Source organism: Melanerpes formicivorus, unplaced genomic scaffold (assembly GCF_026170545.1).
Source record: "Melanerpes formicivorus ecotype bairdi unplaced genomic scaffold, bMelFor1.0.p_v2 SCAF_12, whole genome shotgun sequence".
In the NCBI taxonomy this organism is placed as follows: Eukaryota; Metazoa; Chordata; class Aves; order Piciformes; family Picidae; genus Melanerpes; species Melanerpes formicivorus.
The window spans coordinates 1,808,506-1,820,937 of NW_027142364.1; the positions used below are offsets into that span (position 1 = coordinate 1,808,506).

General features: G+C 42.8%; 1 protein-coding gene across 1 annotated transcript in view; it reads left to right on the plus strand.

Annotated features, from left to right (window-relative positions):
- The window catches only part of CP (ceruloplasmin), a 25,445-nt gene continuing 13,013 nt past the window's right edge, over positions 1-12,432 (plus strand). The window contains exons 1-8 of the mRNA XM_068144931.1: positions 1-1,931; positions 2,319-2,541; positions 4,766-4,872; positions 7,748-7,992; positions 8,665-8,877; positions 9,393-9,566; positions 10,244-10,498; positions 11,694-11,859. Of these exons, the coding sequence (XP_068001032.1) occupies positions 2,371-2,541; positions 4,766-4,872; positions 7,748-7,992; positions 8,665-8,877; positions 9,393-9,566; positions 10,244-10,498; positions 11,694-11,859 (1,331 nt within the window). The 5' untranslated portion in view covers positions 1-1,931; positions 2,319-2,370. The remainder of the gene's footprint in view (positions 1,932-2,318; positions 2,542-4,765; positions 4,873-7,747; positions 7,993-8,664; positions 8,878-9,392; positions 9,567-10,243; positions 10,499-11,693; positions 11,860-12,432) is intronic.

The following is a 12,432-nucleotide window of genomic DNA, read 5'->3' on the forward strand; positions in this document are numbered from 1 at the left end:
CAGGAGGGGTTGTTCCCTTGAGAATGGATGAAGCCATGATTCCTAAATGAATACATTTTCATTGCAGAAAGACCATAATGGCCATGACAAGCAGCAGCTGATCCTACTCATTCTGTCTTGGAAGTTCTGAACTGCTTTTAGAAAGGCATCCAGGATCTGATTCAAAGATCAGATGCCCAGCTCTGAAGTCAGCCCTGCTCATTTGTACACATTAATAGCTGCACTGGGTTCCTTTTTATACTTTTTTATACTTAGTGGCAAACTTTTTTGATCAGTTTTTGTATGACTTGAAGGAACAGAGGAGGGAACCTTGTGAGCACCCAGGACTATCTTAGTACTCTTCTAAATACCCAGCCTTGCTGCAAATGGAAGGCAAACGTTCTTGACAATAACAATCAGACCAAAAAAAGTTCTTTTAATTTCTCAAACACTTATTTTTATAAGGCTGATTTGCAGCCACATGGGCAGCATTTGGCTGTGTTCAGCACTGGTTTTGAGAGAAGGAAGGTCCAGAGGAATGTGACTTGGTGATCCCAAAGGTCTTTTCCAACCTGAACGTTTCTGTGATTCTGTGTGAAATACATACTTCTGACTTGCAGTAATGCCCTGGGTGGGATTCAGCTCTATCAACTTCTAACATTAAAGACTGTAAGGACTGCAAACCAAACAATAAGTGGCAGAAGTAGCAGCTGTGGGAAAGATATTTAGGGGAAAAAAATAGAGTATATCCAATTGTGTTTCAAGACAATATTGCTATTTTGCCTTGGTATTGTCTTATCAGCTTGGTTTGAAAAGCTGAGTTCTTCCTGTGAGGTTTGAAGAATGCATCTGAAGTTGGAAGTGCTTATTTTTTTATTAGGTTGCAAAAAGGAATTAAAGAAAAGGAAGGGTGTTTAAGAATGGAGCTATTCTTTTGGGAGATGGTTCAAAGTGGCATGGATGTTCTGAGCTGCACGTTAAAAAGCCATGATTATGACACGGGGACTGCTCGTAGCTGCATACTCCTTTTTCCCTAGGCTTAAATCTCCATCATACACCTCCTTAAATGATAATTCCACGTTCTTACAGGTTTTTTTGTGTGTGTTGTTTGTGGGCAGAAGAAAAATAAAGAAAACTTAACAATCAACCCGTACTCCTAGCAAACATCTTGGAGGATTTTGCTGATTTTGTGCCTGCTGTTTATTTTGAAAGTCATAGAAAGATTTTTTTTTTTCCTTTTAAACAGGTTTCGGTTATTTGGATGAAAAAAAAAAATGCATGTGTGGGGTAGACCTTCAAAGCCACCCCCCCCCCCCAGAATGGCTAAATATTCCTAAAATGAGTGGTGGCATTGGACTAGATGGCCTTTAGAGGTCCCTTCCAACCCAAACCATTCTCTGACTCTATGAATACTCTGTTCAGACTCCAGCTCAGCCATGGGGAAAATATAGACTTAACTTCAAGCAAACAGAAAGACTTTGCTATGCTGGATGAGAGCAATGAAATACCTTAAAGACACACCTGGAAACTCTTAACCCTTTACCTTGCTCCTGGATATGTCCTTTCCACTTTTCAATAACTTCTGTCTCTGATCATAGAAAGTCCTGAGCTTGGCAGACAGTGACACAAAGAACAGCATCTAGCTTGAGAGTTTGTTCCATAGCAGTGTTAATAGTGTTTGAAGTAAAAGAGCAGCTTTATGCTTTTAAAGCAGTTTTGAGAGCTTTCAGAACAGACAGCAGTTCAGCATCCTCAGTATGAGAAATGAGAGGGATATTCATGGCACCAAGCTGCAGACTCCTAACTGAACCCATTAAATTAGTTGTTTAGTCTTTTTAGGTCCTGTCTATCAGAGGAGAGAGGTTCCTGCTTTTCAAGCATCATCTGAAGATAATAATACAGGTTTGGGAAGCTGAGTCATCTCTGAATTGTTGGAGTTCCTTAGGAGAAAGGTAATAGGAGTTTGCTCAGGCACACAAATGCCTTGCAAGTTTGGAGGGTAATGGAAAAATCTTTCCTGTCCAACGTTTTTGTTTTGCCTTGAAATGAAAGCAACATGCTGGTTATTCTGTAAATCAAAATAAAAAAGGAGAGTAATTGAGAGGAGTCAGGAGCGTAAGGCAAAGAAATGCTCAGGTTTTTACCCTCAAATAAATGTGGAGATTTCAAGGGTGCTGCTTGTGAGGTTTTTAAACTCTTCCTCAGCCTGCTGGAAATGTGCACAAAAATAAACCAGCTAGCTCATATGTGGATGAACAACTCTGTTAGCTGAGCATTCAGCAGTGACTCTGAATTTAAGTAGTGTAAGAGAAGGTTAACATTTTCTTATTTTTACTCAGCTAGCTTACAGATGCAGCCTGTACAAGCTGATCTTTCCACTGACCTTCATCCATGGCAAAGAAGAGCAACAACAAAAAAAATCCCTGCAGAAATAAATCTGAGCATGTGTCACCAACCTGGGAAACTCCAGAATTTCATCATAGATTCAATCAGATTTCAAAAACTTGGCTTTGGCCACAGTCATGTAGACAGCAGCAGACTCCTTCAGTTAATGCAGTTAAGGTGAGATGAAGAACTTCACTGTTCTGACACTGCCTGATTTTTTTTGTGTGTGTGTATGAATAATAAAATTCATAATTTCTCACAGTCCTGGTTAAGTCAGGTTTAGGTTTGTATGGCAGTAAAGGAAGCATTTCATAGTTAAGTTCTGTTCTGAATCTTTGTCTGCTACCCAAAGTAATCTTGATTTTTCTGACCATTAAGAAAATAGCTTTAAAGAAGATTGTGGCTATTACAGGCATTTTTAAGTTACCATGCAATGAAAAAATGCCATTTAGGATGAGTGTGGCTGTGTCAATGCTCAGAGTGCAGAAGAGCATTCTCAAGTGACAGGCTAGCAGGTCGAGAGAGGTGATCCTCCCCCTCTACTCAGCCCTGGTGAGACCCCACCTGGAGTACTGCCTCCAACTCTGGAGCCCCTATTACAAGAGGGATCTGGAGGTGCTGGAACGTGTCCAGAGAAGGGCCACAAGGATGAGCAGAGGGCTGGAGCACCTCTCCTATGAGGACAGACTGAAGGAGTTGGGGCTGTACAGTCTGGAGAAGAGAAGGCACCCAGGTGACCTAATTGTGGCCTTCCAGTATCTGAAGGGGGCCTACGGGAAGGCTGGGGAAGGACTTCTCAGGATCTCAGGTAGTGATAGGACTAGGGGGAATGGAATGAAGCTGGAGGTGGGGAGATTCAGGCTAGATGTGAGGAGGAGGTTCTTCACCATGAGAGTGGTGAAGCCCTGGAATGGGTTGTTCAGGGAGGTGGTCGGGGCCCCGTCCCTGGAGGTGTTTAAGCCCAGGCTGGATGAGGCTCTGGGCAGCCTGATCTAGTGTGGGGTGTCCCTGCCCATGGCAGGGGGGTTGGAACTAGATGATCCTTGTGGTCCCTTCCAACCCTGAATGATACTATGACACTATGAGAGAGATATATATATAATATAGATAAGTGTCTATAATATAGATAGATATCTGTAATATAGGTAAATATCTATAACATAGATGAGTGTCTATCACATAAATAAATATCTATAATAGAAATAAATATCTATAATATAGATATGCTTCTGGTTTTCAACACAAGTCTCTACAATTTTCAGATTTACAGGCGGCTTTTGTCTGAAGCCTCAGACTCAACCATGATGGAACAGGGAAAACAAACCAGCTGAAAACTTTAGGTGCTTTTCAAACAGCCTGTGTTAAAAATCTGATTCTGGTCCTGTTTTTCAGTGAGGTTAACAGATCACTGCTTACAGGACTCACATAAAGCCAAAGCACAGCTTTCTGCACCAGCCAGTCATTTGGTAATGGTAACATCTGGAGCTTTGTACATCTGTTATGCTTTAAATCATTGAAGAACGTGGCCTGCTCTGTCTGGTGGTAGACTAGGAGGAAGGCAGCACAGGGAGTTCATTTTGTGGAATTTCTGAACCTCATTTCCATTTGGGCAATACTGAAACTGCTTGAAGTGAGATGCAGGCATCCCTGCCTCTGCCTGTGAGCAGCTCTTTCATCTCTAGCTGCATGTGCCACACTGGGCTAAAATTCCATCTCCAAGGGAGCTGTGGTGGGTTAGCAGAGCTTATCCATGTATACATCAGTGTGTCAGCTCTGCACTGACAGCAGTGACCTCAGTCCTCCCTTGTCGCCCTGTGTCACACCAGCAGAGGGGCAGCAGCAGGTCTGCAGGACAGGGCTGACCTTCCATAGCACAGGTCCCCCAGGGGAAAGGGCTCTCAGGTAGAGCTTGTCACAGGGCACTTCAAAAGTTGTGTTCTTGTGCCACACACCACAGACGTTGTTTTCTCAGTAGCATACAGGCTCCAGAGTGATCAAGACAGTGAAAAAGTAATTAAGCCCAAGTCTGTAAATCCAGTTAAATCTGCAGCACTTGCAAGCCTCAGGATCTGCTCACAGTCTAAAGGCTAATTTGTGGGCTAGTGGATTGGCAGAAATTGAAGAAATTCTTTGAAGATTATCTGAACTGACGAGGTTACCAGAATCTTTTGTTTACTCTTGACACACAGAGACATTGTGCAACATTTTATTGTATTCACCAAAGCAAACAGGAGCGGGAAGGGGGGAGGTAAGCAGGGTGGGAGGTGGGAGCAACAACAACTTATAAAAGGACATTTGATGTCCCTGTCCTGGGATTTTATTTCACATTTTCCACAAGGTTCATGAAAGCAAAATGAAGCTGCTCTTCCTAAGCTGCTTGCTATTTTCTTGCTGTTGCCAGTCTCAGGCAGTGAACAGGGAGTACTACATTGGCATCACAGAGACAGAGTGGAACTATGCTCCTGGCAATACTGATATCGTGTCTGGACAGCCTTTTGCAGCAGAAGAGTAAGTAAAACAGTTTGCACTGCTTGTGTTTGATTTTACAGCACTGTCTGCCTTAAGTCTGCAAGCCTGGTGAAGGCAGTGAAGTGAATCATCATACCCCTGTCAGTGGATTTTTGGTCAGATGTATCAGGGAATTTGTATTGTTTTCCTGGCTTGCTTGAGAACTGCATTTGAATGCTCTGCTGATTAAAAGCACTGAAATAGGCAGGGGCGTTATGAATTTGTTGCACTGCAATGTTTACTGTGACTACAAAAAGACCCTGAATGTCCAATGATGTTTAATTTTGAATGGCTAAGAGGGCAGCCCTGAAGAGAAGGCTTTTGCTGGTATGTCTTTAACTATGGAAGTTTGACAGCTGTTAAACTCTCCTTTTGGGCACAGGTTTCCTTTTTTAGACAGTCACTGTTGGCATTGACTATTTCCAGTGCTGCAGCAACACAGCTGGGTCCTTCTGTCCACAGTGGAGGAGCTGGGCTGCTTGTTACAAGGCAAGGAGGGTGCAGAGTGAGAGCAATAAGCAGGATGGGGAATAAGTATGGTGAGGAGGAGGGGAGCACCCTGAGGACATGAAAAATCCATTAGAAAAACTCAGCTATGGAAGGCGTTAGAGAAATATTTGAGAGAGAAGAAATGCTCCTTCCTTCTAATTTTTTTTTTAGTGCCTTTAAAGTGAAATAGGACTATATTAAAATAAAAACAATGAAGAGAGGAAGCAGAAATTAGAAAAATCTCAAAATTATAGTTCTCATTTAGTCTGTAGAGGAGGGATTAGAAGGTTTGCTGTGGTTTGTTTTACCTAGTGAAAGCAAACCATATCTCAGCCATAATCTGCCACTTCATCAGGCATGAGATGAAGCAACCAACTTCTTTGTTTTACTCATGAGCTGAGGGAAGTGTAAGACACTGACAGGGATTCAGCAGGCTAGCAAACTCTGGAAGCAAGGCACCTTGTCTGGAAATTGCAGGGCAGTGTTGCAATCCGACAAGCCAGCACTGCTCACTGCTTTGCTTTGCTCCATGGCAGTCTGCAACATGCTACATGAATTAATTACTACTACTACTACTATTTATTATTAGTAGTATTAGTATTATATTTCCCAATGGTTGTATGCATGCAAAGGAGCTGCTCCCTTTTATTGTACTTTTAATTTTCAGCTTCCCCAGTTTTTCTTCTCCTGATCTGTTCAATTATGAGGCTGTGCTTGCACAGAGCTTGGCATTTAGGGAGGAAGGGAAAAGTAGAGGGGGAAGAGTGCAGTGTACCTGCTAGAAGGAACTCTGCAATGAAATGGTAGCAGGTTAAACAGCCCATGAAGAGCCACAATGTATGCATTTGATCTACTTTGTGGCTAAAGAGCTTTGTGCACACAGATTTCCAGTAACTCAGCCTTTGCAAGCTAAGTTTTTGCTCTCCAAGTTTCATGGAGCTCTGAACTGGCATTTTAATTACACTTCAGATCTGTTCTTGCCAAGGTACAAACAATCCTTCCCCACATGCTCAAACAATGCTCAGCCTTGTGGGAAACACTTCTCATTTTGGGGCAGTGTCAGCTTGCTGCACTGCTAGGCATATGAAACCGAACCGGACGTGTGTCTCACCACGTCAAATGAGAAACCAGGAGGCTGCACAGCTTCTGGCAGTGTTGCCCTGTCTCTCAAGATTGCCTTCTCCTGAAGTAGGTTTGCTTCCATAGCTACTTCTGTGGTTGTGCAGAAGGATTTGTGGTTAAAGAGACTCAGAACTTAGGCTGCCAGCAGCAGCCAGCAGCAGCACTCTGGGTTTGAGCAGCCAGTGCTGGCAGCTTCTCTCACCACTGTGGTTAGCACTAATAACCACTTTTTCCACAAAGAGAACTCTGCTCAGAGAGCAAAATATCTAAGTTAAGGTATCTGACCCTCAGTGCAGGCAAAAGTTGCCTCCAAAGCTGTTCCCAGTAGATAGCTGTCAGAGAAACACAGTGAACCCTGGCCTGCAGCTGGTGGTGCTTGGCCAGCATATCTAGGTTAGGTACAGGGTTCAGAGGTACTGATGCCACGTGCAGGAAATGCCACCTCCATCAGGCTCATTTCAGCTCCTGGGTTGGATTGTTTCCTTGCTAGCTAAGCTCGTGTGTTTTATGTAATTGTTCCATTAACTGAGAGGAGCAATGGTCCTGCAGTTAAGGCACCTGGTGACCGAGGAGGTCATTACAGATTCCCTGCTCTCATGTAACCTGTTTGTATACTCTTGGGCTGAATCTCTGAAAATGAGAGTTTATTAGGGCAAATCCTTATGTAGCTCTGAGGCTGAGATCCTTCTGCATCTGTGGCTGGTGAGCTAAGCCTAGGGCTTCATCTCTCTCATTTCAGCAGTCTGCGTGCCCACCACACCCCATGCATACCCTGGACGTTAGCAGCACCTTGAGCTGCACCTGCTCCTGTCCAGACATGTTAAATGTATTTTACAGCTGAGAAGTCTGCCTCTCATTGCATTAGAACAAGAACTATGCAGACAACATAATAGCATGGTGATGGAAACCATTGTTTTTAACAAGCCATGGGAAAAGTAGACAGCAGTTTAAGCATGCAAATACCAAAGTCCCAAGCAATAAGAACTATAATTTGCCTTGTCCACATGGTCTCCAATTTGCCTCAAATGGTGTCAAATATCCTTATCTTCAGTCTACAAAATGAGTAGAAAATAATCAGGTTGGGGCATAATATTTAACCTTTACCTGAGTCCTTAATTCCTTATAGTAGGAGACATGTTTGCACCTAAACCCAGACACAGCACTGTGGAGGTCTGGTCTTTATCTGAAACCCTGCTAATTAACACCATTTCAATACAAAGTGAGGATCTGGCACTACAGATGTGTTTGCGTATTTTCTTCACAGGCAGGCTGAAGTCTTTCTCAAGCAAGGACCACAGAGGATAGGAAGCACTTACAAGAAAGCTGTCTACACTCAGTATACCAGTCAGTTATATGATGTGGTAGTTGAAAAACCTTCCTGGCTAGGGTTTTTAGGCCCTATCATTAAGGGAGAAGTTGGAGATTCCATTATTATTCACTTGAAGAACTTTGCATCCAGAAACTACACGCTGCATCCACATGGTGTAAGATACACAAAGGAAAATGAAGGTAAGCTTCAGTCTGCCCTGTGCCAGAATATATCAAGACATAGTCATTCCTCTAAGTGATATTCTCTCATTAAAGAGAAGGCTTGTCAAGAAAGTAAAAGTTTAAACCAGGACACAATAAATTTAAAACAGGAGCTAATAAGTTTGATCATTTTTTTGAAGAGTGGAATTCATAAAGGCACCAAGTTTAGAACATTTCACCTGAAATAAGAGTATGTTTATGTTTCACCTGAAACAAGGGTATAAGGGGATGTGACAGATGGAGATATTGAGGATCAATGCTGTCATGAAGAACCAGAATCATAGAATGATTTGGGTTGGAAGGGATCTTAAAGAGCATTTAGTTTCAGCCTCCCTGCCATGGGAGCCCTGGTTGTTTAAGGCCTCATCCAGCCTGGCCTTTGACACCTCCAGAGAGAAGGCGCCCACAACCTCCCTGGGAAACCTGTTCCAGGGTCTCCCCACCCTCACTGGAAAGAATTTCTTCCTAATCTCCAGTCTCAATCTCCCCTCTTTCAACTCAAAGCCTGTGCCCCCTCATCCTATCACCACAAGCCCTTGTCATAAGTCCCTCCCCAGCTATCCTGTCGTCAACTTTAAATCACGGAAGGTGCTATCCTGACACCATATTGTGAATGTGTTTTGTTAACGGTGGCTTTGTGGCATTCTTCAGGTGCTTTTTATCCTGACAACACCAAAGATTTGCAGAAGAGAGATGATGCTGTGCAGCCTGGAGGCCAGTACACTTACACATGGGATGTGACAGAAGATCAAGGTCCAGCTAAGGGAGATGCAGACTGCATAACCAGGGTTTACCACTCTCACATAGATGCTCCAAGAGACGTTGCCTCAGGGCTTGTTGGGCCTTTGATAATTTGCAGGAAAGGTAAACCATAAATAAATAAGTTAAAGAAATAAATACATATGCAAGGTGAATGATGATGGCTGTTTAGTGTACTGCAAAATAATTTAGTGGAAGGGGAGAAGATTGCAGTTAATTTTGGTACAGCAGCTTCTTGTCTTCTCAGTCAGCTTCCTTTCAATAGGACAGGAAGGCCTTTTGGTTTATGTGACAGCAAATAGAAGTTTGCCTACAAATCCACGTGGGTGAGCTGTGCTCATGGCACTCATGCAAAAGCAATCTGTAAGTACTGGTGTGAGAGACAGATTTGCTGTAATCTTATCACATGCAATATTTATTCTTAGTAAATTTGTTTTATAGCAGCTCTCAACCCCCAATTCTGCTTTCTGGGTGTCTGTGAGCTTGTGAACGCTGACACCCAAGGAAAGTGGCAAAATAAGAAGTAAGCATTGACCAGCCCCACTGATCCTGCACTTAAAGCTAATGACAAGATCATGACATTTGCCAGAGACTCTGAATACCCCATTTCTTTTTTTCAGGTACAATGGATGAGGGCAGTGCTGAAGGCTTTGATGCTGAATTTATCCTTATGTTTTCTGTGATGGATGAAAATCTCAGTTGGTACCTAGAGGACAATATCAGGACATACTGCTCTGAGCCTTCCAAAGTTGACAAAGATGATGAAGACTTCCAGGAGAGCAACAAAATGCACTGTGAGAGAATGTTTTGTTACTGTTGCTTTGTAGTGATATGGTGAAGGAATATTTTTGAGTGTTGTCTCTTTTAAGGCAAAATGTAAATATTAGGGGTTTTAAGCAGGGCTTTTTCTTGGAGGATTAAGAAAGGTCATTTTAAATAAGGAAAAAGAAGCAAAAAGCAAAAAAAGAGATGGCAAGAGCTACACAATCAATCCTTTGGAGTCATGATCTGAAATACTCAGGGGCCAAGATCTTCTTGGCCTGTGTAATTTCCCAGGCACTCTAAACAGACTCGTGTTACTTTGTTCTGTTTCTTAATCCTGAACTCTGTACCATAATATCACAGTTTAGAAAAGCAGATTTATTGTATCAACAAATAAGATATCTAACCTAGTTGAGGATGGATGCCCCTGCTTACAGCAGAGGGGGTTGGACTAAATCACCTTTAGAGGTCCCTTCCAATCCAAACCATTTTGTGACTCTATGACATGGATGGCAGAATCATAGCAGGAACTGCTGGTCATGCAGGTGGTTGTACAGGTGAAGGATGTGTCTGACTTGTGCTCACTTTCAAAGGTGTGGAGTCTTATTTTGAGCCTCTTCCAGTTTTGAAGAACAAAGCAGTGGTTCTATGGCACCTGCTTTTGAAGCAAAGATCCTAAGTTAACTGTCCCAAATACCATTTCTTTTAGCAATCAACGGGTACATGTATGGATACCTTCCAAACCTCACCATGTGTGTGGAAGATAAGGTAAAATGGTATCTCTTTGGCATGGGTAATGAAGCTGACATCCATTCAGCCTACTTTCATGGACAGACCTTAATAGAAAGGCATCATCGAGTTGACACCATCAGCCTCTTCCCAGCCACATTTGTTGATGCTGTCATGATTCCAAGGAGTCCTGGGGAATGGCTGCTCAGCTGCCAAGTGAATGACCACATTGAAGGTACAGAATCAGTTCCAGTGATCTGAATGCTTTTAACTTGAGCTAGCAGTTTACTGAGTCACTTCAGCAGTGTTCCTGAGCTGGTAGGATGCCAGCTGATGATATTCTCCTCTAGGTAACAAAACAATTGAAATAACCAAAATGCCCAGGAGTGTATTAGATGGGCTTGAGCCATGGAAATCAAGGAAATTCTTCTCTGTAATGGAAATTATTAACAGTTGGCAGCAAGTCTCCCAGCTGTGCTTTTGAAGGCCTCAATTTCAGACAAACAGCAGCATGATGTTTGCCTCATACTGAAGTTGACTAATCAGAGTTTTCTGTTTGCCAATAAAAAAGTTGACAAGGGGCACAGGATAGGCAGGCTTACTTGCCTGCTCACAAAGACATGTTGTGGGAGGTGCATTGGCCAATAAGCAGAGATGATCTGCATTTCCCTTCCCTGTCTCTTCCTTTGTCCAGTATTTGCTAACCGTATGAAATACTTAGAAGCTAATTAACCATGGTCTGTAGCCCTCTGAGTCAGAGAAGTAATTTGTCGCATAAATGGGAAGGAACAGAGAAATCAGAATGATTTCACAACATCTGGAACTTCTGATTTTAAAGGGAGTGTGTTTAACCTGCACAGTCAACCACACTGAGGTTGTAAGTTTTGAAACAGCTATCACACCAAGCACTATCCTGGTATGATTGAAGGATCCCAGGCAAGACTTGAATGCTACAAGTTGGCTTAATCCATAGTTGCACAAGAACTATAATTTATTGTATTATTTGCACCTCCAGCAAGCAGATTTACTGACAGACCTTTCTCCTAAGGTGCAAAGCCATAGGGGGTTTCACAAGTAAGATGTTGATCAGATTGAGAGGGAAGATGGTCAGCCTGGTGGCACCTGTCCTCAGCTGGAGTGCTAACCAACAGTGCTGTTTCCACTCCACCCTAACTCCTGTTGTCAGTCACAGCTTTACAAACAGAATGCACTGTACCTAGCCTGCCTGCCAAGTGTAAATATCATGGATGGGTTTCTGCATCCTAGCTCAGCTGCCATTCAGTCTGTTACATCCTTTCCATTTGTGATTTGCATATCCATCAATGGTATGGGAGTTCTCCAGGGAAGACAAGAGCTACTTGAAAGCAGGGAAAGAGAAAGTATAGTTCTTTCTCCCTCGTTTTCTCTACCTCTTCGTTTTTCCTCCCCAGGTGGTATGCAGGCCCTTTTTAAAGTAAGAGATTGCAGGAAATCCCTGAGAGATCACAATGAGAGCACAAAGATAAGACAGTATTTCATTGCTGCTGAAGAGATCATCTGGAATTATGGCCCCTCTGCAATGAACCATTTTACAGGGCAAGAATTAATCGCTGACAGGTAAATGCTTCCACTTAAAGAAGTTTCACTTTCCAAGCAGGACAGATACAAACATGCTAAGTCATGTGAGCCATGTGGTGGGTCTGACTTTCAAGCAGAATTTCTCATTGTCCTCACCTCTGCTTAAATACTAATGCTAAGATAAATATCAGACCACATGAGGTCTATTGTTTTCCCGGCTGTAATCTTGCTGTAGTGTTAGCAGTGTCACTGGGATGAAGATGAATTGCAATGCCATATGTAGGCTGAGACCTCCGATGATTCAATCTGGTTGATTATTCTGAGTTAAAGAACAAAGCCAGGAATTCATGACCATCTCCTGAGCTGCTGAGAGCCATGCTAATGGCACCTCATCTAGCAAACAACTTGCAAGAGGCAGCTTTCCCCTTTGTTCTGTGTTTAAGATAGTTAAGAGCTGGGGCGAATCATTGAATACATTGATTCCTCAGGTTTTCATCTGTAAGTTAAAGAATATTTACCTACTCCACAGGGGACAAGGCACAGTTCATTGAGCAGTGATTGTGTAACCCTGAAAGGTCCTTTCTTTGAAGAATAAAAAGGTAGACTGAAACG